Source organism: Pan paniscus, chromosome 11 (genome assembly GCF_029289425.2).
Source record: "Pan paniscus chromosome 11, NHGRI_mPanPan1-v2.0_pri, whole genome shotgun sequence".
Taxonomy (NCBI): domain Eukaryota; kingdom Metazoa; phylum Chordata; class Mammalia; order Primates; family Hominidae; genus Pan; species Pan paniscus.
Genome location: NC_073260.2, coordinates 87,233,081 through 87,258,905, shown reverse-complemented (window position 1 = coordinate 87,258,905; position 25,825 = coordinate 87,233,081). Strand labels below are relative to the sequence as shown.

General features: G+C 38.9%; 1 protein-coding gene across 11 annotated transcripts in view; it reads left to right on the top strand.

Annotated features, from left to right (window-relative positions):
* Positions 1-22,362, top strand: part of ZCCHC7 (zinc finger CCHC-type containing 7) — a 238,336-nt gene extending 215,974 nt beyond the window's left edge. For 8 of the 11 annotated variants that reach the window (XM_003805126.5, XM_008967861.4, XM_063594387.1 and 5 more), the window contains 3 exons: positions 13,585-13,680; positions 18,933-19,047; positions 21,059-22,362. In XM_003805126.5, coding sequence (XP_003805174.1) covers positions 13,585-13,680; positions 18,933-19,047; positions 21,059-21,492 — 645 coding nt within the window. In that variant the 3' untranslated portion in view covers positions 21,493-22,362. The remainder of the gene's footprint in view (positions 1-13,584; positions 13,681-18,932; positions 19,048-21,058) is intronic. The other 3 variants (XM_034967439.3, XM_063594388.1, XM_063594389.1) reach the window with 1 other exon arrangement.
* The last annotated feature ends 3,463 nt before the right edge of the window (positions 22,363-25,825 follow it).

Sequence of the window (25,825 nt, the reverse complement as noted above, 5' to 3'; positions counted from 1 at the left end):
TGGGATGGCAGGTGGTGGGAGGGCCATGTGTTGTAAGTCATGTGGAGTTATGGTAAAAATGAAAATCTTGGGGTTTATTTGGATCCCCCATGTATTAGCTAATAAACGTAATAGAGCTATGGTTCTATTCTAATTTTTTTATTGGGGTTCATGTACAATCACATGCAAAATATAGTAGCAGATTTGAATATGTTAAGCATTTTGTATGGTTGGAAGATGTATATTAGTGTGATTTCTGTGTTTTATAGTCTAGCCCAATAAACATTCAGATAAAATGTCCATGGATTTACACATTTATGTGTTCTTTTCTGTCCCTTCCCCCTACATCCTGTCTCCATGCCTTCATCCCTCCATCCTGCATCAAAGCTTGTGGTCCTTCTCCATCCACATACTGAATGGTTTCTTTGTAAACCAAGCCATTTGTCCATCATTGTTTGGGGTCCAAACAGTGGTAAGATACCCTGTCACCGATCCCGCATGCTATGAATGGCAGCTCCTCTCCGGACAATTGGCGGAGGGGCCGAGAAATATTCCTGAGAGGATTATTTAACCTTTCAATTTAGAGGGCACAAAGCCTGGCTGATTAATGAACTTTCTGATGGGTGCCGATAAGCGGATCTATTTCTTTATTTCCCCTAAAAGTGATTCCTTCTTCTGTCCATATTACTATAATCTTAAACATAAAATGTGGCAAATAGATTAAAAAACAGCACTAAAGAGTTTATCTGGCTGGCAAACTGAAGGAGCTAAATTAAAATTGGTAATGACAGCAGTGGCTCAGCCTCATATATGGTTTTTAAATGCACTGTGTATTTTGAAGAGACTTATTCTCCAGCTCGCCTGGTAATGACTGCTTTTGGTGCACAGTCTGGGGCTGGCTTCTGTTATCCCCACCCCACCCCACCCACCCACCCCCCCCCAAAAAAAATGAGTTGTGTTATCTGGATGGCTGCAGACACATACGCATCCCCCTTTCTCACTGCATGGGCAGACAAGGTCGATAGCATTACAAGGTATTTGTGGCAGTGCTTGTTTCAGTTTTCAGAGCTGCCAGTTTCCAGGCGGATTTGAATTACAAAAGAAGAAGCTGGCATGAAAATTGAAAGGTTTTATCGGCTGGTCTGAAGCCTCATAGCACATTGCTTATTTATGCAGTCCATTTGCACCAGGAAATATAAAAAGGAAATACATTTTTAAAATAAGGCCATAAAGACTCAGATATGTTTAAGATGGCAAATAAAATATAGATACCTATAATATCTTTCCAGGAAACGATTTTCACTTAATGTTGCACATTACTTCAGAAGAGCATTTATGTTGCTGTCATAAATTTGTGCGTTTGTGTCACTATGTAGGTAGTCTCTGGGGATTAAGAAGGAAGCCTTTGCTAACTTACTTTAAAATTAAAATAGACGGAGGGATAGCTCTGCAGTTTGAGAGCTACATTGGAAATATTTAAATAGGGTGGTATATTAAACTTAAACTAACATTTTTGCATTCCATGTAAAATTAGCTATGGCCCAATGAATAAATGCTACTACCTTTAGAGAAAATTGGGATGCTTTTTAAGCCACGAAGATTTGGAGCATTCAGGAAGTGAATCCTTACTATGTTGCGTGTGTTCATTGTTCTCTGCTTACTGAGGTTTTCTTTCTGTTGTTGGAGTTGTTTTGATAGGGGGAGTGTCCCATTTACAAAAAGAAAGGTTATAAATTAATAAGCTTAATAGCTCATTTTTATAAAACTCGTGCTTCTTTTTAGTCTTCAGATATATTTTAGATTTTGCATAGTGGTTAATGTTGTGAATATATAACCCTTTCACTATTGGAAGTTATACCAATAATTTATATCTATTTACATTACTTTAATGTAGTTTTCGATTTACTGAAAAAGATACAATGATGTAATCCCTTATACTCTTGACTACATAAAATGAAGACATAAGTATACAAACATAAAGTAGTGCAAGACCTTGAGTGATTGGTCATTCGCAGCTTTTCAACCCATTGGTTTATAAAATTTCAGTGTATCCAGAAGAGAAGTAGGGAGGAAGTTACAGAGATACAGGAAATATCAAATAACTAAAGCAACACACGTTATTCTGCAGTTCAAATGAACACTCTTTAAGAATCTTTTTTCCAATATGGCAAATTACTCTCAGGTAAACCATGAGAGATGCATTTTTTTACTATTTTTATTTTCACTATTTTTACCAGTATCTGGGTACCTTTCCCATGTTTTCACGACCTGGACTAATTACTTCATGTAGTTGTTTTTTGTTTTTTTTTTAAACAGAGAAAATATCAAAAGCATACACGTCTGTTGCATGCTAATGATGTGCTGTACATTTTTTCATGAATTTTCATAAGGACTTTTTCTACGTAGCATGTGTGGCTTAATGATGTAATCACCCGATAGACTAGAAAATGCTCCAAAGGAGACGTTCCGGTCTGTTGTGTACATAATACATGTTTCAAAAATCTGCCTAATTAAGGAATTACCCAATGGATTGGGAGTCTGTTGGGTACATGACATGGTTTTTTAACACATAAAAGTATTATGTATATATGGTACACATGGTACTTTTAATGCCATTTTTAACATATGAGGAAAATTAGTAGCAATGTCCACTAGAATACAGGGGAATTCTGTTTTTTCACTAAGCAAAAATAAAAGCTTTAAAAACAGCACTCTTTAAAAATAATTCTAAAGCCATTAGCTTGGAGAAAATTCCTCCTAGTATTCCTGAAAGGGAAGTAATACTGTCAATATTTGCCAGAACAGTGTACAAATGGAAGACTTTGTCCAAAACCTCAGTTGAAGTAGGCCTAGAGTTCAGGTCCCAGGTGTGAGGATCCACCTCAGAAAAACACCTTAAAGGGAGGAAAGGGAACAGTTTTTGGCTTTTTTGTAACACAGCATCATCTTTGTTGTCTCACAGCCTCTGCTTTGGTTCAGTTCACTATAAAACAGTTTGCCTAACTTTTAGGTTTCTTTATTTGATTCCTTTAGGCCCCAGATATTCCAGACCCACTCCTACCCCTTGGATATATACTAATTACAATTCTGTTGGTGTTCGTATTTTAAACAATCCCAAAGGAAAGGGAAAGTATCAATTCTTCTTTCCCTGACTACTCTTTATAAAATGAAATAAAAATTTAGAAAAGTATATCTGATCTCTAGAGCAGCCAGTAGAAAGCAATATCTTGGCTGGGTGCGGTGGCTTACACCTGTAATCCCAACGCTTTGGGAGGCCAAGATGGGTGTATCACTTGAGGTCAGGAGTTCGAGACCAGCCTGGCCAACATGGTGAAACCCCATCTCTATTAAAAATACAAAAATTAGCCAGGCATGGTGGTGGGCATCTGTGGTCCCAGCTACTCAGGAGGCTGAGGAGGAGAATCGCTTGAACCCAGGAGGTGGAGGTTGTGGTAAGCCAAGATCGCACCACTGCACTCCACCCTAAGTGAGACTGTCTCAAAAAAAGAAAAAAGAAAGCAATATCTTGAAGTAGAAAGGTATATTTTAAAGTTAAACTTTTGTTCTGCTCAAATTCCAAAATGATGCTGTTAGATCACCTCAACTAATAGACTTTGAATATGATGACAAGCTTTTGGTTTGGGGTAACATTTTCTTGAGAAGTCCTGTTTGATTACTTGGGTTAGGTTTTTTAGATACATGAGTATTGGGATAAAGTTTGTCCTATTTGTGAGTTTATAGGAAGAATAAATTGATTTGGAAATATGAAAGAATAAGGTTGTTCTCAAACATGAAAATCATATTGATTGAAGAGGTGCCTAGGCACATGTGATTTAGTCAGTAAGATTGGAGCCAAGCTCTACTTTTCTCAGTGTTATATTTGGTTATGAATGCATTTACCTCAGGTATTTAATATATTTGCTTTTTAATATATGTCATATAGCAAACTGGATTAATAAATAGAAACACATAGTGTAGTCTTTAAGCATATGTGTGATTATAAAAATAAATCCATTTTGCATTCACAGAATAGAAAATACCCTTTAATTAGTGAAATTGATTACATATCGTATATAGTAATGAGCTTCAGCTAGATGCAAGCCCTCATTGGATCAAAGTCAGTTTAGATAAGGGCAGCTGAAGGTCACGGAGGGAGATGCCCAGCAGGTTCATTTGCATAAAAAATTACTGTTAGAAATAGGACACTGAGGCAGCTCTAGCATTTTGATCTCTTGGCCTTTGTCATGGAGATTCCTAGTAGTGAAGGGAGTAAGGCCAGTGTCCCAGATAATGATTAACTGTTTTAATGGCATTCATTCATTCATTCCACACTAACTACTCATGCAGAAAAAAGGGTTATGTAAAATGACATTAGAAGAAAATCATTTGTAATCGTTGCATCGGGCTGCACTTTGAGGAGACATTAGGAGTAAATCCGTGGCGTGGTAGGCTTATGCTTTATCTTCTGATATTTACTGAGTTTACTGGTGCATGAAAAGCTTTCAGCAAGAATAGCAGATGGGATGGACCTTTCATAGGTAATGCTATCTACCAGGTTATTACTTCTATATATTGATAGTAAAGTAATCTCCAAGATATCACCCTACAAATATAGATTATTTAAATGTCTGCAACCAAAAAAAAAAAAGAAATACAAAAGGCCTGCTTTTATAAGTAATTAATTTGGTATCCGTTGGGTCAAAGTCTTTAGATGAAATTTTTACTTAAAAAAGTTCACAAAAACTACATTCATTGCCTTGCATTTAACTTTTTGTCAGCAGTACAGGCACGTATGACAGAACACTGAACTTAGAGCTAATCAGTTGACACATTCTGCTTTAAATTGGACCTTTACTGTTAATTAAAAATAAAGACATGCTCCAAGGCATAAGTATTGAGTCACAAATTTATATTTCTAACACAATAGCTTAGAGATTTTTGTTAGATCATAGTATGAAAACTTGTCCACTGGAAACCACTATTGAGTTTTCAGTAGTGTATTCTAATACAGAAATGTTCTCTAATTAGGTAAGATCTAGGCTGATTTCATTCCTATTAAGCCCTAGTACATGATAGTTTATTAAAATGAGAGTATGTAGATAGCGTTTGTCATGTCATTTACTAATTAATTATTGTGAAACAGTTTAGAATTTCATAGCACAATATACTGTTGCTATTTTTATTAGTAATAATGGAAGTTTTTAACTACTGACATTATTCAGATGAATGAACATCCACATGTTTACATTTCTTTCAGGGGCTAAATTTGAGATTCCTTTAAAATAAAATAAGAAGTGTCAACATGAAACATGCTTTCAAAATCTCGATTAAGAAGGATCTCTTTGTCCCTGGTACTGTAAGACTGAGTTCCTGTTCACTTGGCATTACTAATTCCTTCCTGATTTTGTCAGAGTATATACCACATTCTCAGTGTGAAGTAGGGGAGACAATAAGGAAGCTGTATTATTAATTTATTCAAGCTTTTTAATATATTTAAGCATGATTTGATAGGTTTTCCCTTAATGACATAAAAAATTAATAGTTTCCCGAAATATGCAAGTTTTTATTAACAATAGCTAAATCGTATTGGATGATTACTATAGGCCATGTGCTTTACTTATGCATTACCTCATTATTCATTCATTAATATTTACTGAACTACTACTATATGCCTGGCCCTATTCCAGGAGCTGAAGTACAGCAGTGAACAAAAACAGACAAAAATCCCTGCCCTCACAGAACTTACTTTCTCCTAGCCTGGGGATGGGGTTGGGAGTGGATAGGTAGTAAACTATATAGTATGTCAGATATGATAAGTGCCATGGAGAGTTTTGTTTGGTTGGTTGGTTGGTTGGTTGGTCTTTTTAAAATAAAATGGCAGTACAGCAGGATAGGGAGTACAGATTGGAGGGAGCTAGCCATTTTAAATAGGGTGCTCAGGAAGGCCTTACTGAGATGACATTTGAGCCAGGGCTTGAAGGAAGTGAAGGAGTGCACCATATTAAATCTGGGAGAAGAGTGATGCAGGCAGATCAAGTAGCTGGTGCAAAGCGCTGAGGTGGAAGTTTGTCTGGGGTATTCAGAGAACAGTGAAAAGGCCAGCATGACAGGCTTGCTGTGAGGGAAAGTAGTAGGAGATGAGGTTAGAGAGGTGGGAGGATGCAAATTACAGGCCATTGTAAAGTTTTTGGCTTTTTCTCTGAGATGAGAAGCTGTTAGAGAGTTTTGAGCTGAAGAGTGGTATGTTCTGATTTGCAGGCTATAAGGATCATCTTTGGTTTAGAGTATGCTGTAGAGGGCAGGGATAGAAGCGGAGAGACCAGTTATGATGTTCTTGTAATCATCCAAACGAGAGTTTGAGTAATTGGACCAGGACAGTACTGGTAGAGTGGAAAGAGGTGGATGTATTTGCAGAGCCAACAAGCTTTGCTGATGGGCTGGGTATGAGGTATAAGCAAGAGACAAGTTAAGGTTGTTCGTTTTTGGCCTAAGAAACTGGAAGGACAAAGTTGCCGATGAGATGGGAAAGATTTTGGGAGGAACATATTTGGGGTGGGGGAAGAACAGGATTTGATTTTAACTAACTAAATTTGAGGTGCCTGTTAGACATTCTAGTAGAGAGACGTGAGTGTAGAGTTAACAGAGATCAAGGCTGAAGATAGAATTTTAGAATGGCAAGCGAAAAGGTTAATGTAAATCTATGCTATTAGATGAGAGCAGATTAAATAGAGAAGAAAAGCAGTCTAAGGACTGAGTCCTGGGGCACTGCAGTGTAATTGGACAGAGAGATGGATAGAAGCCAACAAAGGAGACTGCAGAAGAAATAGCCTATGAGGTGGAAGAAAACTAGGAGAGCGTGTTGTCTGGGAAGCTAAGTGAAGAATCTGTTGCAAGAGGAAGTGGTCACCTCGTCAGGTTTTACTGATAGGTTGTTACGTAAGATGAGTATGTTTCATTTATGCCTCACAGCAGTGTTAATGAGGGAGCACTCTTACTGTTATTATTCCCGTTTTACAGATGAGTAAAATGAAGGAAAGACCATGTAAATAACTTGACTAAGGTCACATAGTCAGTAAATAGTGGAGCCCACATTAGAACATAATCCCAAAATGCATTGGATAAATAAATTTTATCAGAGCATCTGGGTCTTAGGAAGAGTTTGCCAATTTTGCCCTTGATTGCCCCCAGTCATTAAAATACTTTTCTTCCATGCTTTTTCTTTGAATAAGCCAAACATAATCTTTGTATTATGTGTGTGTACATATATAGTACATGCGCATAGCCATACACTTGTATATGCCTGTACTGTCTCTGTGAACACGAGAATCTCGTAACAGTAATTGCCATTGAGGAAAGGGGAACTGAGTGAGAACAGAAGTGGGAGACAGACTTCTCACCACACCTCTTAGTGTCTTTTGAATTGTGTGCCATGTGCATGTTACTGATTGTGAAATATTTCGTTCTTTAAAATCTAAATAACTCATTTAGGATTCATTCTGTAGCAGCAAGACATATGATTTGTTCTTTCAGGCTCTGGCCTAACAGCATCTCAGAAGAAATTGTGCTGATGCAGTTTTTTAGTAGAAAATATGTATTTGATGCACACTTAATTCCATTTTGTAGGCCTCAGCCTCCCTAGTGCTTTCATCTTTAAAATCTTTACTATATTTGCTCTTTCATCTATTATCTCCGTATTCCTCGCAGTGTCTATTGCAATGTGTTGTACAAAGTAGGAACTCAATAACTTTTGAATGAAAAATTCCTACTAAGGGATAAATACATGAGAACTACCTGTTATTTCCTCAAATTTAGGCAATAAAGTAACTAAATTCGGAAAAATTCCATGAAACTTTTTCTCGGGCGCTCAATTAGTAGCAGAGATTTTCAGTGTTTGTATCTACTTTCACCACCTTTATTGGTGCATAACTTATTTCCACTCTCTGTTGAAGTCCTTAATACCTACTCATTCACCACCTATTTGTTGAGCACTTCCTATGTTCTAGGTCAGGGGTCAGCAAACTTTTTCTATAAAGAGCCAGGTAGTAAATATTTTAGCCTGGCAGGCCATACGGTCTCTGTTATAACTCTATCCTTATAGTATTAAATCAACCATAGAAAATTTGTAAACTAATATGTGTACCTGTGTTCCAATAAAACTTTATAGACACTGCAATTTGAATTTCACATAATTTTCATGTGTTGCAAACTATTCTATGGTGATTATTATTATTTTAGCCATTAAAAAATGTAAAACCAGCTGGGCACAGTGGTTCAGTTCTGTAATCCTAGTGCTTTTGGAGGCCAAGTCAGGAGGATTGCTTGAGCCCAGGAGTTCAAGACCAGCCTCAGCAGCATAGCAAGACCCCCATCTCCTAAAAAACTTAAATTAAAAGATAAGTTATGTCTTATATTTGCACAAACAAACATAAATAGAAATATTTGTGAACATAGACCTTTTCAGAGAGCATTTATTATTTGGAGAGTGGATGATCCTTTTTATCATCACAATCCCTGCTGACAGCTACCAACTAGTTATTGATCACCTACCATTAGCTTCAAACCCATCATGGGCATCCCATGCCACTTAAAACAAATCCGATATTCTTCACCCTAATTTATAAAGCCCTAAGTGATCTGGTCCCTCCCTGTCCTCTAGAACCTCCTCTTTCACTCTTCCTTCACCTACTCCACTTCCAAATTTACAGGTATTTTTTTCAAATCCTCAAATATGGTAAGTTTGTTCCTACCATAGGACTTGGTACTACTCGTTCCCCATGCCTTACGCCAAGAGTGGTGTTTCCCAGACATCACATACATGGCTTTTCTTGTTATGAGAAAGGACCTTCCTAGTTGAGGCTTCCCCCAAAAAGTCAATCTAAGTCATCACTAGTGATTCTCATTCATATAACTATTTTAATTGTTTGCATACTATTTTTCGCTAATATTTTGTATGTTTGTGTATTATTGGCTCTATTTATCTTCCACCACTGGAGATGTGAGCAATGACTTTTATCTTGCTCACTTCTCAGTTACCTGATCTTAGAACAATATCTGGCATGTATTAGGCCCTCAATAATTATTTTTTGAACAAATTAATGAAGGAATGCATGCATACACTCATGCCATGGGCCCAGCACTCTGGTAAATCTCACTGATGGAGGCATCCTTCGACTTGCATTCTGCTCTACTTGTCCCCTTCCCTTCTTGCATACACAGCCTAGTTTCTAGGAAAGTGATCTATGTTCTGTTCTTCAGCAGCTTTCTACTTATAATAAATCCATTACAATCTGGCTTGTACCTCTACCCCTCGAAAGAAACTACTCACAATAGTTTCTCCACTTGCCAACAACTTCCTATTTGCTAAGTCCAGTGGATTTCATAGTCTTCATCTTATATAACCCATCAGTAGCTTTTAACAGTTTCTTCCTTGAAACATCCATTCTGCCTTCATATCTATGACATCATCTCTTTTGTTTTAATTTCTCTTAAGCCATGTATGCTTGTGGCTGCAATTTGATGTCACGTCAAATAATATAGCTATCTTTGTGGGTGGAAAATCATTTCTGCTTAATAATTTCATGTCTTCACAGTGTTCTATCTGAAGAAATTTGTGAACCACTGCAATAAGGGATACATGGCTTACATGCGTACCTGTTAAAACTCTGTTTAGGCTGGGTGTGGTGGCTCATGCCTGTAATCCCAGCATTTGGGGAGGCTGAGGCAGGCGGATCACTTGAAGTCAGGATCAACCTGACCAACATGGCAAAACCTCATCTCTACTAAAAATACAAAAATTAGCCAGGCGTGCTGGCATGTGCCTGTAATCCCAGCTACTCTGAAGGCTGAGGCAGGAGGACCACTTGAACCCAGGAGGCCGAGGTTGCAGTGAGCCGAGATCGTGCCACTGTGCTGCAGCCTGAGTGACAGAGCAAGACTCCATCTCAAAAAAAAAAAAAAAAAAAAACTCTGTTTAATGACTTTTAGCTAGTCTTAATTTATGAACCCCATTTTTAATTGCAGAATATAAAACCGTTGTTATTTTTATTATATCTCAATTGATAATACCTGAGGTTGTAAATTCCATTTTGTGTAGCTTTCAGTAGGAAAGATTATTGAGGTTATTGTTTTGCTACAGTTTTTCATTTTAGGGAATAAGAGCTGAAAGTAAAGTTGTTTGAAGTCGTTTTTTTTGTTTTGGTTTGGTTTGGTTTGGTTTGGGTTTGCATTTGGGTTTTGTTTTTTGCGACAGAGTTTTGCTCTTGTTGCCCAGGCTAGAGTGCAATGGCACGATCTCTGCTCACTGCAACCTCCGCCTCCCAGGTTCAAGTGATTCTCCTGCCTCAGCCTCCCGAGTAGCTGGGATTACAGGCATGCACCACCACGCCTAGCTAATTTTTGTATTTTTAGTAGAAATGAGGCTTCTCTATGTTGGTCAGGCTGGTCTCAAACTCCTGACGTCAGGTGATCCACCCACCTTGGCCTCCCAAAGTACTGGGATTATAGGCATGAGCCACTGTGCCTGACCTGAAGAAGATTTTTATAACCTATTTATTATTTTCCTATATCAAGGAAATAAGACCTTTACAAAACACCTGTTTGCAACATTAAAAACAAAATTAGGGGGCCTGGGCACGTTGGCTGTAATCTCAGTACTTTGGGAGGCGAAGGCAAGCAATTCACTGAGCCCAGGAGTTTGAGACCAGCCTAGGCAACATGGCAAAACCCCATCTCTACTAAAAATAGAAAAATTAGCTGGGCATGGTGGCAGGCACCTATGGTCCCAGCTACTCAGGAGGCTGAAACCCAAGGATTGCTTGAGCCCAGGAGGTGGTGTTGTGGTGAGCTGAGATTGTGCTGCTGCACTCCAGCCTGAGCGACAGAGCGAGACGCTGTCTCAAAGAAAAAACAAAATTAGGGCTGGCCATGGTGGCTCATGCCTGCAGTCTCAGCACTTTAGGAGGCCAAGGTGAAAGGATCACTTGACCCCAGGAGTTCCAGACCAGTCTGGGCAACATAGTGAGTCCCTGTCTCTACCAAAAATTTAAAAAACAATAATATAAAAATTAAAGTAGCCAGGCGTAGTGGTGCACTCCTGTGGTCTCAGCTACCTGGGAGGCTGAACTGGGAGGATCGCCTGAGCCTGGGAGGTCGAGGCTGCAGTGAGCCATGATTGTGCTTCTGTACTCCACCTTGGGCAACAGGGGAAGACCCTGTCCAAAAAAAAAATTAGTTGGCAGACTAGCACTGTTTGTTAAAGACTCTCAATAAACAACATAAGAAATAAAGTGATCCACGTTTAAGCCGATCCTTAACTTTTCTTCCAGTCTCCACAAAGCGTGGGGGTGTGCAGGGGTTAGGTTTTTCTCCCCCTGTTTACAGCCACCACCTCCTCAGAGGTCTGTGTCCATCATCTCCTTTCCTCCTCTGGTTTCAACTTCTCCATCTCCATTATCTTTCCCAGATGTTCAAGTCTTTCCCATTCTATAAACAGATTCCACCAAATCCCCTTCCTGGGTACTGCTTCATCTTATTCTGCCGCTTCATGCTTCTCAATATATAACTTCTCTCTCCTACAACTTCCATTCAATTTTTTAAAACATTTTTTGTTCTGAAATAATAGGTTAGTGCAAAGGTAATTGAGGTTCTTGCTATCAAATGGCAGAAACTGCAATTACAGTTACCTTTGCACCAACCTAATATACATACTGAAAAGTATGTAAAATACATGTGCAAAAGAATAAATTAGTTATGTAATACACACACAAGTTAACTATCGCCATGTTGAAGTAACAGAAAATTTCAGCTATGCCAATATCCTGTGTGCTGTTTCTCCTCACTGGAAGTAACCTGGCTTTAAAGAAAAAAAAAAATCCGGGTTAAGTTCACAGATCCTGGCTTTTATGAGTAATGATTTCTTTGCTCTTTTTGTAGTTTTACCACCTTTGTATACATTACTTTACTGTTCATCCTGCTGCCTTGTACTCTTTCTAGAATATCTCAGAATTTTCACAGTAAGGTTATCTGTGAGCAGTTGCCACTTCAAGTGGCTGTTTCTTAGTCCTAATCTCACTAGGCCTCTCTGCTATATTTAACATTGTAGATCAGTTCATCCTTCTTGAAACAACTCTAAAGTCTGTTACTGTATTCTCCTATGTCTCTGCATCCTTTAACCTTCCCTTCTATGTCCATTTCACAGGCTCCTCTGCCCACCCCTTAAACATTGATGTCTTCAGGGTTCCTTCCTCAGCCCACAGCCACTCTTACACTGTCCATGGTGATCCTGTCCACTCTAGTGATTTCAGCCTTCACTCTTATGCTGATTACTTTCAGATCTACTCTTCAGCTCAGACTCTTCTGTCTCTACATAGAAACTGCCTCCTGGAGATCCTTACCTAGATACTCCATATCCAAGACAGTCTTCATCAACTTTCCCTCTAAACTTGCTCCTCTTTCTTTTTCTACTTTTTCTGAATCAATCCTTGTTCACCCATGTTCAAAATCTGGAGGCATCCTGATTTTTCCTTTCCCTCATTCCCCACATCTTTTCAATGACCAAGTGATACCAGTTCTTTCTTTCTTTCTTTCTTTCTTTCTTTCTTTCTTTCTTTCTTTCTTTCTTTCTTTCTTTTCTTTCTTTTCTTTCTTGACATGGAGTCTCGCTTTTGTCGCTCAGGCTGGAGTGCATTGGTGCGATCTTGGCTCACTGCAACCTCCGACTCCCAGGTTCAAGCGATTCTCCTGCCTCAGCCTCTGAAGTAGCTGGAACTACAGGCACACACCACCATGCCCAGCTAATTTTTGTATTTTTAGTAGAGACGAAGTTTCACCATGCTGGCCAGGCTGGTCTTGAACTCCTGACCTCGTGATCCGCCCACCTCAGCTTCCCAAAGTGCTGGGAGTATAGGTGTGAGCCACCACACCTGGCCCAAACTACAACTATCCTAACTTCAACACTTAAAACTGGATAAAGCTCATGCTCCTTTACTTGACTTACAAGGCCCTCCATTCTTGTGCCCTGCTTTTTCCACCTTGTCTTCCATTTACACCCGGCTATGTATGTCATATTTTGGCAGCATGTATGCTCTTTTTTAGTTCCATGTCATTGTTCATTCTGTTCCCTCTGCCTAAGATTCTCCATTTGATTTACACCTAATTTGAGAGTAAATTTAAGTTTTACACCTGCAGGGAAACTTTCTCTGACCCTTCTTTAACCCCATCCGCTGGTGGGGGAGTCCCCCTCACCACTCCATTAATGCCTTGTACATACTACTGTCACTGTATTGACATTGTTTTGTAGTTATGTATATGCCTCTCATGTTCTGCTGGCCCATTATACTGTGTTGGATACCGAACACAGTACTTGGCACAATGCCAAATTGAATGAGGAGGGAAGAAGGAGAGGGAAGCACACATTGACATTAAGAGTAAAAGAATTGTTCTTACCATGTTATATACTTTAATATATGGAATCGCCTGAATACAGGTCTCCATACAAAACTCTAAGAAACTTCTAAGGAATCCCTTACCTATAAAGCTCTTTTGGAAAGAATGAGGTTTTAATTTTCTTCTAATATCAACAAACCCTCACAAATATTCATGTTGCAGACCAAACCTGGACCACCCAAAAAGCCGAAGACCCCTTCAAGACCATCAGCCTTAGCATATTGCTATCACTGCGCGCAAAAAGGCCATTATGGACACGTAAGTTTGAGTGACATTTGGGCATGAAGCATTCTGTTGTCAGGGAGTGTTTTCTGAAAGATGAACTCAAAAAGAATGTAACTCTAAATACTTACTTTTTAATAAACATTAAAGTAAGACTTAATATATTTTCAACTGGTTTACCCCTCCCCTCCCTGCTAGAGTAACAAGCTATCAGAGCATATTCCTCTAATTATGTTACATGTACATGAACAGGTTGGGATAAAACTAATATAGTTCATAAAATCAAACAAATATAATAGTCAACAGTATGATAGCAGTTCTCATGAGTTCTTACAAACACAATTGCTTTGACACCGCCATAGCATGATTTTAGATTTTCTTTTTTTTTTTTGAGACAGAGTCTTGCTCTGTTTCCCAGGCTGGAGTGCAGTGGTGCGATCTCAGCTCACTGCAACCTCCTTCTCCTGGGTTCAAGCGATTCTTCTGCCTCAGCCTCCCAAGTAGCTGGGATTACAGGCGCCTGCCACCACACCCAGCTAATTTTTGTATTGTTAGTAGAGATGGGGTTTTACCGTATTGGTCAGGCTGGTCTTGAACTCCTGACCTCAGGTGACCCACCTGCCTTGGCCTCCCAAAGTGCTGGGATTACAGGCGTGAGCTACCACACCTGGCCGATTTTAGATTTTTGTTGTGTTTTTGGGGGTTTTTTTTGTTTTGTTTTGTTTTTTGAGACGGAGTTTCACTCTTGTTGCCCAAGCTGGAGTGCAATGACGCGATCTCAGCTCACTGCAACTTCCACCTCCTGGGTTCAAGCAATTCTTCTGCCTCAGCCTCCGGAGTGGCTGGGATTATAGGCACATGCCACCATGCCCAGCTAATTTTTTGTATTTTTTTAGTAGAAATGAGGTTCCACCATGTTAGCCAGGCTGGTCTTGAACTGCTGGCCTCAGATGATCCACCCGCCTTGGCCTCCAAAAGTGTTGGGGTTACAGGCGTGAGCCACTGCACCCGGCCCAATTTTAGATTTTCTACTTAGTTCTCCAGTTTTCCCTGGTACAATGTTCAGTTAAGTCTACATCACATACATGTAAACCCTGGCATTCAGTGGTGAAAAAACAGATGCTGCATCATTGACTTGCTCACCTACCCCACAAATGCCCAGATTCCCTATCCAGCCAACATATTCCCTAACCCCAGCTGAAAAGGCCAAACTGTGTGTGTTCTAGATGCTGAGGTGTCAAAGCAGAAGAAGCTTCTTGCTGAGAGCTGGGCATGAGGCCACTAGGCAGATGCCACATTAAGTATGAAGCAGCAGCAGCTCATTTCAGAAAAAAGATGTAATAAGAATAGGCTCAGAGCCCATACTTCTGGGAATCTTGAGGCAGTGGAGGAAAGGCAGTGGCACAGAAAGTAGAAAATTCTTAAAAAGGAATGTATTATTCCCAGTCTCCAGGTAGGCTTCTAGTAGCCTAGAAACCAAGATAAACTAATATCAAACCAGATCTGGTGTCAGGAGGCAGAAAGCATGCAGTGTTGGGAGTCCTCAGACTGAGAAGTATGAGCAATAGGATGGGGTGAGTGGTATTGCAGGTTACCACTTGAATTCCAACTATGACACATCACTGGTGTAGATCTTGGGAGCTGGAGACCTACATTGTAGGGCAACTGGAGAAGAAAAGTGCTGAACAGAATCCATAAACAGATAAAGTTTATCTTCCATATTGGGGCAGCAGCAACCGTGGGGGTGAGACATAACTTATGAAAGCCAGGATGAGGCTCTGAGCCTCAGTTGCAGTTTTTGCTCTGCTACTGACTCAACCATGTGATGTAAACAACCCATTTTTTCTCTTTGGTCGCATTTCTTTATCTCCAAAGCAGAGAAGTTGTACAGGAAATCTCTCAGCACCAAGTAGTGAAGACTTTTTTTGAGACACGGTTCAGAGTGCAGTGGGCACTATCTCAGCTCACTGCAGCTTCGACCTCCCAGGCTCAAGTGATCCTCCCACCTCAGCCTCTCGAGTAGCTGGGATTACAGGCACACACCACTGTGCCCAGCTAATTTTGTTTATTTTATGTAGAGACATGGTCTCACTATGATGCCCAGGCTGGTCTCAAACTCTTGGCCTCAAGCAGTCCTCCCTCCTTGGCCTCCCGAAGTGTTGAGATTACAGAAGTGAGCTACCATGCCCAGCCAAGAAGACTTCTTTTACAGAATTATCATCTCTAGATCTTTTACTGCTCTGTCCATTCCTCATTACTAAACATTCAGATATTGTCAACGTCTTTTAGGGAACATATTCACATAAGCTTTCCATTACCACACAAATCACATAGATGTACAATTTTTGCTTGCTTACCTCTGTAAAACATAAATTTTAGCATTTATGTTTGTTCAATTAAAGAAAAACAATTATAGTTGGATGCTTACTAGTCACTTCTGTTAAGGCAGATAGGAAATATATTAAAAGCATGTGGAATTTATCCCTAAAATCTAGATGTAGATAATTTTTAATTTACAATAAAGCAAATTTGGCAGCCTCATGACTGCCATAGATGAGGAACTCTAGATTATTTACACTAATGAAGAAGATCATTGGTGTGGCTAATCCAGAATAGTAGATAAATTATATAGCCAACTATCAATTGTCTGTGCTAATGGAGGGGACCAGCGATGTGGATAATCAAAATATAATTTACATTTAGCTTTGGAAAACATTTGTAGTATTATATAGCTCTGTGTAGTTACATCAGTCTAGACCATACAAGACCCAAATAGGGAACTATGCAGGTGGTTAAAGATGTCTGTGGACCCCTTCCCTTTCAATGTCAGAAATCCAGCCTTACAGATACTATTATTGAATGGATTCCTCATGTGAAAGACTAGATCTAAGGTGAATATGACATTGCCCTTCCCTAATTTCACTCACTCTCTAGATGGGGAAGCAAGGACAACAGTAGTCACTGTACAAAGATTACTCCAGGAGTGTGTGAAAGGGGGAGCACGGGCTGGGAGAGTTAAAGATTCTGCTGAAATGAGTATTAGTTGAGTGTATCAAGACCTCTGTTACCTTTGCATAATCACAATTTGCTCTTTTTTTTTTTTTTTTGAGACAGAGTTTCGCCCTTGTTGCCCAGGCTGGAGTGCAGTGGCTCAGTCTTGGCTCACTGCAACCTCCACCTCCTAGGTTCAAGCTATTCCTACTTCAGCCTCCCAAGTAGCTGGGATTACAGGCATGTGCCACCACACCTGGCTTTTTTTTTTTTTTTTTTTTTTTTTTTGTATTTTTAGTAGAGCTGGGGTTTCACCATGTTGGCCATCTGTTCTCGAACTCCTGACCTCAGGTGATCCACCTGCCTCGGCCTCCCAAAGTGCTGGGATTACAGGCATGAGCCACCATGCCCTGCCAAAAGCGTTTCTTTATGTTACCATGTAAGTTTGCCATATAACCTCTAGGACCCTCCCCCCAACAACAAAACAATCTAAATAATCCAGGTAGTCACAACAGATAAATCTAAAGATAGCAGAAGGATGGAAATGATAAAGATTAGAACCGAACTTATTGAAATAGAAAAGTGAACAGCATCAACAAAACCAAAAGCTGATTATTTGAAAACTCTTTTTTTCAAACAAAAGAGAAACTTCTGGAAAAACTACTGAAAGAAAAAGAAAAGGTACTAATAAACAATGAGTGGAAAGTGTGAGTAACTTAAGATACTATATAAATGTTTTTAAATTATAAGACTACTTCATAAAGTTAAATCTGAAAAGGCAAATAACTCTAAAATATATGTATAAATTAACCAAACTGACTCAAGAAGAACAAATCAACTGAACCAATACCATTAAAGAAAATGAATAAGGCCAGGCACTGTGGCTCACGCCTGTCATCTCAACACTTTGGGATGCCAAGTTGGAAGGACCATTTGAGGCTGCCAGTTTGAGACCAGCCTTGGTAACATAGTGAGACCTTGCCTCTACAAAAAACAAATAAAAATGATGAAGTCTGAAACTTAAAACTTACATCACTGTTCATTGGAATATTCATCAGTAAGAGTATAAAAACACATGAGAATGGCCGACTTCAACTTGATGACAGTGGTAACTTCTGGAAAGGGAAGGAGATGAGTGCAAAATGGGAAGGACTTACATGGAGGATTTCAGCTATATCAGTAATACTTTATTCTTGGGGGAAAAACAGGCAACTAAGGTAAAATGTTATGGTTTTATATGAGGGTGAATATAGGTTTTTAATTATTTTTTATAAATTGTGTGTTTAGAATGATTTATAATTTTTTAATTCTACAGATTAAGTACATAAATGGCTACTAGCTTGGCTAGTTCAGACTTGGCTTAATTTTATGTGGATTTTTCACCTACTCTTTAAAATATATTCTAATTGTTTTTCATTACTTAGCTAAGAAACAACATTTTAAAGTAACTTTTAGGCAAGATGGCAGAGGCAGAAAGGGGAAAGTTCCAAAAGAAAAGATTTCAAACATGCTGAATGGATCTGTGTCACAGATCATGATAAACAAAAGCCTGCTATGTGGTGAGTGGTTCAGGCCAAAGCCTATGGATTTGGGAAATACTAGCTGTGTAGAGGCCAGAGTCATGAGAGTAGGAAGCTGTCCTGGGAAAATGAGTAAGAGTAGGGATTTCAACTTGGGTGGCGGAAGCAAGAAGAGAAACTTCTTTTGGGGTGTCTCACAATTACCTAGGAACAATTTTAAACTAGGCATAACCTACCACCAACCTACCCCCCACCGTTAAGAATCACTACCCCTATAAGCAGTGAATGTTGAGTTAAAATAAGCTTGCAAACCATTTGTATCTAGAAAAAAAGATCAAAGGGCTTAGAACTTATACCCACATTTTGGGGATAGGAAGAAGAGATGGAAAAGAACTTGATAGAAGGCTGTTGGAAGTGATGGACAAGCAAAGGAGTAATACTAACATGAGGCCGAATAACATAAACCCACTAACAGAGCGGCAAGGCTGCTACCTCAGACTGTGAAAGGAGTTAGGCAGAAAAGGCTGAAAAAAGATACGAAGGGTTTCATAGGTAAAGAAGTAAGGGAAGAAAACTCAAGCTTGAAAGAATATCATAACACAGTGGGGTTTAGGGCTGGGTGACCCTCCCAACACCCCAGCAAGGACCATATCCTACAGCCACCACATGAGGTAAGTGACATGGGGCTCATTTCTAATTAACATGCTCCAGAATCTTGCAAAAAGGTTTTTGAACAGTGTGACCATGTGACATCATAATTTTAAATACAATTTATAGGAATGTCCAGAAAGAGAAGTGTATGACCCGTCTCCAGTATCTCCATTCATCTGCTACTATGATGACAAATATGAAATTCAGGAGAGAGAAAAGAGACTAAAACAAAAAATAAAAGGTATGTTGCTAGACTTCTTGTTAGATCACATTTGCAGTAGTTTCTAAATTTCTTTGTTTGTACTGTCTTTGCCTGCTTTGGGGGTCATTGGTTAACATAGAAAGTATTTTTAGTAATTACCAAAGAGACTGGAACTTTCTTGATCTCCAGAAACCAAGCACCCACTTCAGAAATAATCCCATGTTGCAATCTCCTCACAGTAAACATTTTTTTACAGTGATCATTTTAGGAAATGTCCAGAAAATATTGCTGTCCATCTATGTAGGCAGAGTTTTTAAAGGCTCCTTTGAGATTTTTCTGTTTGACAGGTAATTATTTTTTTTTCCATTTGTATTTCTCCAGTATTTTTTTATGGAAAGAAAGGCTTTCCTGCTAAGTTATTCCTGGAGCTTCCCTGAAGAAGTCATTTGTTAGAGGCCACCGCTGCAGGCAGAGCTCCAAGTTCACAACCACCTCTGTGGTTTCTGTACTTACTGTTGCAAACATTGTTCTTTATCACCAAATTAATATCTTATCATTTAAGTTTTCTCTACCTCTGTTCTTTCTTGTTATTCACTTCAAGGTGGTTTTCCAAGTTATCTTTCTTGCTTTAAAAACAAAACAGTTCTGTATTTTTTTAGTTTGTTCTATACCTTATTTTCTGACTCTTTTGGCCTTTTTCTCTTCTGGATTCTTAGTTCAGGACCTTTCCAAAATGAAGGTACTAATTCTGAGGAAAATAGAGTTATTACTCTCCCAGCTTCTGCATATTTTACATATTTAATATAAAATGTGTGTCATCTACAGCTATCCCTGGATATTGGTTCCAGGAGCCTCCTCATTTACCAAAATCTGCACATACTAATGTCCCATAGTTGACTCTGCAGAACCTGAGTATAGGAAAAAGTAGCCGTTCGTATACACAAGTTTCTAATCTGTGGAATGGTGTATTTTCAATCCTCATTTGGTTGAAAAAATCCACATTTAAGTGGACCCATGTAGTTCAAACTCATTGTGCAAGGGTCAGCTGTGTGGAGAAGGTATAGTAGTTGTAGATTATGATTAGGCAACCAAATTAGAGATTAAAAAGAATTGCATGAAAATGTCATCTCTAGATTAAAGGATTATATGTGCTTTCTGTTTTTTATGTTCTTTGTACTTTTCTGTTTTTTCCAGGTTTTCTATAATGAGCAGTTATAACTTTTATAATTAGAGAAAACCCATTTTGGTTTTTTTTTAGCTAGTTGTATCGACGTCTGTAGCATAAATCCACTTTGAGGTGTTCACTATGATCCTTTGAAATTTTTACAATAAAAGTCTATGCTAAAAGTTTTTATTGGCCACTTTTTTAATCTTTAAAGATTCTATTGACTGCTAGTTTTCATCTCTCACTGTAACCTCATCTCCCACCTACCCGTATCAGAATCACTATCAGAGATTCGTATTAAGTGTGTCAAGCTCTGACAAAACATAACATCAGCTTTATCACTAAAACCTCTAAGATACCTGCACTCACGTGCACTCACACACACTCCTTAAAGCCAGTGATCTCTACCCTGGAGGAATAATCTCTTGGGCAGTTTGGCATCCACCTAAAAGTACTGTGGCCAGGCCTTATCTTTAGAGGGTAGTTGAAATGTCATATGAGACCATCAAAAGGCCATTTTATAAATCTTGCTTTGCCTCATTTTCAAAGGCTGACTCTTCATCATTGGGGAAACTCGTATTGGTCAGACATGACTTTTCTTCACAAAGCTAAGATGATTACTGTTCTTACAGGTCCTCATCTCCATTGCTTAACCTTGTTAAACTGTTGAAAAGGATAATTAACTATCATTGGATTTCTGAATGTGTTTCATTTTTAGCAATCAGAAACTTAGAGCTACAACTATTTAATTTTTAGTGAGTGATGTCGTACTGTTAACATGTTTAAATATCTAGCTTCCCTGTCTGTTAAGTTATTTACACTTAGGAAAGCTCAGCATGGACTGTTTAGCTGCTGAATATGCAAAAATACTTTTATATTTTTCAGTACTCAAGAAAAATGGGGTTATCCCAGAGCCATCCAAGCTACCTTATATAAAAGCAGCAAATGAGAACCCCCACCATGATATAAGGAAGGGCCGTGCCTCATGGAAAAGCAACAGGTGGCCTCAAGAAAATAAAGAAACACAAAAAGAAATGAAGAACAAGAATAGAAACTGGGAGAAGCACAGGAAGGCTGACAGACATCGTGAAGTGGATGAGGATTTTCCCAGGGGCCCCAAAACCTACTCTTCTCCTGGCAGTTTTAAAACCCAGAAGCCTTCTAAGCCCTTTCACCGTTCATCACATTACCACACGTCAAGAGAAGACAAGTCTCCCAAGGAGGGCAAGAGGGGCAAGCAGAAGAAAAAGGAGAGGTGCTGGGAAGATGATGACAATGATAACTTATTTCTTATTAAGCAGAGAAAAAAAAAGTCTTAAGCCGTCAGGCAGCCTCTGATGTGGCTTTTCATTGTTCATTTGGCCTTTGTGTCTATAACCTTCTGGCATTGTGTTTATTATCTATGATTAAATAAAGTGAGTTTTTGGTTTTGTTTTTTTAATTTCAGCCATTCCTACAGTTACTGAATATCCATGGAGATCTCAATTCTCTGTATCCAACAGGATATTAGGTAAGAAAGTACAAAGATAAACCTGGACTTCTCCTATTCCAATATGTCATCTTTACTCAGAATCCTAGGGATAGGTAGAAGAATTCATCTTTTCAAGAAAGTGTTTTAAAAATACTTTGGGAAAAAAAACTGCATCAAAGGTAATTTATCCTCAAATTAAATCCTTGCAGGAAGAGAAATTAACACTAAGAAAAAGTCATCAATATTTTTCAACTTTTTTTTTTTTACTTTGGAAAGGACAATAACTATAAACCTATATCCAGATTTTCTGTCTGCTGAAGCTGTTGTCAGAATCTTCCTTTGGACAAAACATCACTAGCTGACTATAAAAACAAAAGTGAAGCCCTGAAGAGGCAGGGAATTGAGCTTCAGCAAAATACAGGAAAAGAACTATCCAGTATAAATGTCAGAAGACAGATTTCCTAAACAAGTAAAAGAGACATCAAAAATTTTAACATAATCACAATGAAATCATTTTTTACCACTTTTACAGCGGTGTTTCAAGCGGACTGTCACTCAGATCTGCAGAGATGAATATTACTCAAAAAATTTTTTTGTTCTCTTGCATTTTTTTCAACTACCGCAAAGCTATACAGATTTTTTTGTACTTGTGGATCTTTTGTACTTCTCATAACCTAATGTCAGACTAAGAAAAATAAAATATCTGAAAGAGAGTAAATACATGTGTTTATTATGTAAAAGACAATGAGAGTTTGAGTGACAAAGAGCATAGTTAATGTTTATTTTGTTTGTTTGTTTGTTTGTTTGTTGTAGAGACAAGGTCTCACTGTGTTGTCCAGGCAGGTCTCAAACTCCTGAGCTCAAGTGATCCTCTTTCCTTGGCCTCCCAAAGTGCTGGGATTACAGGCGTGAGCCATCACTCCCGGCCTTGGCATAGTTGTGTTGGGCAGGTGGATAAAGTTATAAAATCCCTGTAGACTGGAGTCAAAAATGCCATTTTTGCCCAAGTGCAAGCTCTCTGCCAGAATAAAATGGTATGAAATCAATTAAATAGGACAATTTTATAATGTCAGGTTCTTAAATTTGTATTTTACTCTTTGGGAAGTATGCAGATTCCTATATTTCTGGCAGACTCATCTCTCATCTTTCTGAGAGGAAGGAAGAATTCTGTCCTCTCAAATCAGTGCTAGTGCAAATTGTAGGATTGCAGAGTTTAGTCTACCACTTTCCCTGTTGCTGCATAGATTTCAGCTAACTTTATTATATGTTGATGCATAGCTTCCTAATAGCTAGAGTTGTTTTCACCCTAAAGTAAGCAACCAGGGTTTTTTTTTAACAACTTGCTAAACGTGGCAGCCATAAAAAAAGTTTCATGGAAGTGGAAAACCTTGAGATAATTGGCATTATTCTCCAGTAGGACTTGAGGCAAACATGGCTTATTACTCATGTGGTATAACAAGTACCCCTTCTGATCCTAAGGCATCTCCTTTCAGGGCAGAAATAGGATTGCCGTTCTTTAGGTTCTTTCATACATAGCAGATTGTTTGGAGAAGGAGAGAAAGGAAGCACTTTTTTTTCTGTTTGTCTCTGCACATTATCTTATTTTTTCCCAAAACTTACAGACAAACATTTTGTTCTAGGGTATAATTTACCTATTGGGTCCATGTATTTACATGCAGATAGGAAAGGATGCTGAGCTACTTCACCTGTGGGCATGAAGATACAGTCTTCATTTCCTGGTAAGAGAAGAACAGAAACATGGAGGAGTCTTTGCTTCATTTCCTCTTCATTTCCCTTGCCCCCAGCTGTTAACACCAGATGTTCAGTTAAGGTGAATCAGTCAGTCAGTTTATTAACATATAGACTCTTCATACAACAATGGGGAGTTTAAAATATGTATAGATTCAACCATTAATTAAATAAGACTTTACATGGATAAATACAAGAGAAGAAAAGCAAATGTCCAAAACAGTAAAGATCTGTATAGTTGGTAGGATTAAGAAGATTCTAAACATCTTACCTCTGGCCCAACTTTGATTTGAAGCAGCTTGAGTGGCTCCTATCTTGGGTTCTACCTTGGTTTGTGTTTGGCCTTCTCAAAACACAGCAAGGGAAACCAGTCTCCCATTTTCTCCATGGAAAGTCTTGCTTTCATGGACCTTGCTATTTGCAGTACTTATTAGTAGCTCTTTATTTTTCTGTTATATAAAGATTATGTAATCATTTTAAGGGGGAAAAATGTTAAAAACAAGTCATATGTGATTCTTTCACACAAAAATGTAGTTAAAATTATTAGTGTCTATTTTTTCAGACTTTTCTATACCTATGTATACATTGTTTTGTAACCTGTTTTTCACTTACATTGGGAGCAAATACATGTCTGCACTTTTGCATGATGTTCTATTATATGGCTGTGCCATGATTTAATCAGCTCCCTGTCGAGCATTTTGTTTCCAATTTTTATTATTTTTGAAAAATTCTTCTACATAATATCTTCTCCATTTATTCAATTGTGATAAAATGGAATTTAGGGTCAGAGAGCATGCATATATTTCATAAAAGTTTTAATACATGATGCCAAATTATATTCCCAAGTCAGATTCTTCCCCAATCATTTATATGTCCCTGGCAGTTTGTGAGTATTCATCTCCCCATTCCCACAATCACATGGAATATTGCCATTCCCTTTTCTCTTTGCCACTCTGATGGGCAGCAAAGAAACATTATTCATTAGTGCTGCAGTGAAAAGATTGATGTGGGTTTGTCTGTGTAAGGAGAGACAGGATTAGCAATATAGGGAAAATCTGTTTTTAAAAGATGTGGAGAGAAGCTTCTCATAGGAAACAACTGAAAATTCTTCTGCCAACAAAAAATTACATACAAAATAAGGGAGCCTTTCATTTGTTTATAGCTGTCCTGATCCCCTGGTCTTATGCTTCGCTTTCTCAACAAAAGGAGGATGCTGCTGGCATCTAATAAGTAGAAGCCAGAGATGTTGCTAAATATCCTACAATGCACAGACTAGCTTCCCACAATGAATCTGGCCCAAAATGTCAATAGCGCTGAGGTTCAGAAACCCTAGTTGAAACCCCAGCTATTTTTCAAATGGAATTCTGTTCACTCGAGAGAGAGTTCACGTTGCCTTCCACATCTAACAGGATGTGCCCTTGTCTTACAAGGCTTTGCATTTCATCATATTGCCAGTGTTTGAGAGACTGGTTGGACATGGCCATTCATGTGAAATAAGGAACACTAGTTCCATGGCATGAAGGTCTACAGTCTGGACCACTTTGTGGAGGATCTGGGCCACTGGAGACTCAGCCAGCTGAGGGAAATTAATAGTTTAGGAATCATGGAAACAAACGCTAGGGTGCCAGGCTATGGCTTGAGCCCTGGCAAGAAAAATATAGAACTGTGGTGTGAGAACAAAGGGATTCAGCTAGTGAGGGGAGGAAAGAGTTGGAGACTAATCTGATGGGACACTTAATTGGGTCAGAATGTCATTAGGCTGTAGGAACCCTCACCAGGATCCAAATCCAACATAGGCCCTTAGACCTCACAGTTGGACTTTCCATTTCAAAGAAGCACCAATGTTTTGGTGATTTATTACACATTGCCATGCAGTGAATCACAGGATGAAGCTGATTGGTGTGTGATTTGAGCCAAAAGTTTTTCTGTTCGTTTAATATATGTTACTTTTTTTTTTTTTTTTTTTTTTTTGAGATGGAGTCTCACTCTGTCACCCAGGCTGGCGTGCAATGGCATGGTCTCAGCTCACTGCAACTCCACCTCCCAATTTCAAGCAATTCTTCTGCCTCAGCCTCCCAAGTAACTGGGACTACAGGGACGTGCCACCACGCCCAGCCAATTTTTCTATTTTTAGTACAGACGGCATTTCACTATGTTGGCCAGGCTGGTCTCGAACTCCTGACCTCGTGATCCACCCACCTCGGCCTCCCAAAGTGCTGGGGATTACAGGCATGAGCCACTGTGCCCGGCCTAAGTTACTTCTTAAAATGATTTCCTGGGAAATGATTCCATGAAAACCCAGTAAAGGAGTGGGGAGGGAAGTGAGACAGGGAAAAGAAGAGAAGGAAGCCAAGCTGGATGCTTATCAAGTCATGTCTCATAAAGAGGAACTTTCAGACTCACAGGGAACGCTAGAAAGAGTGTAGGCCACA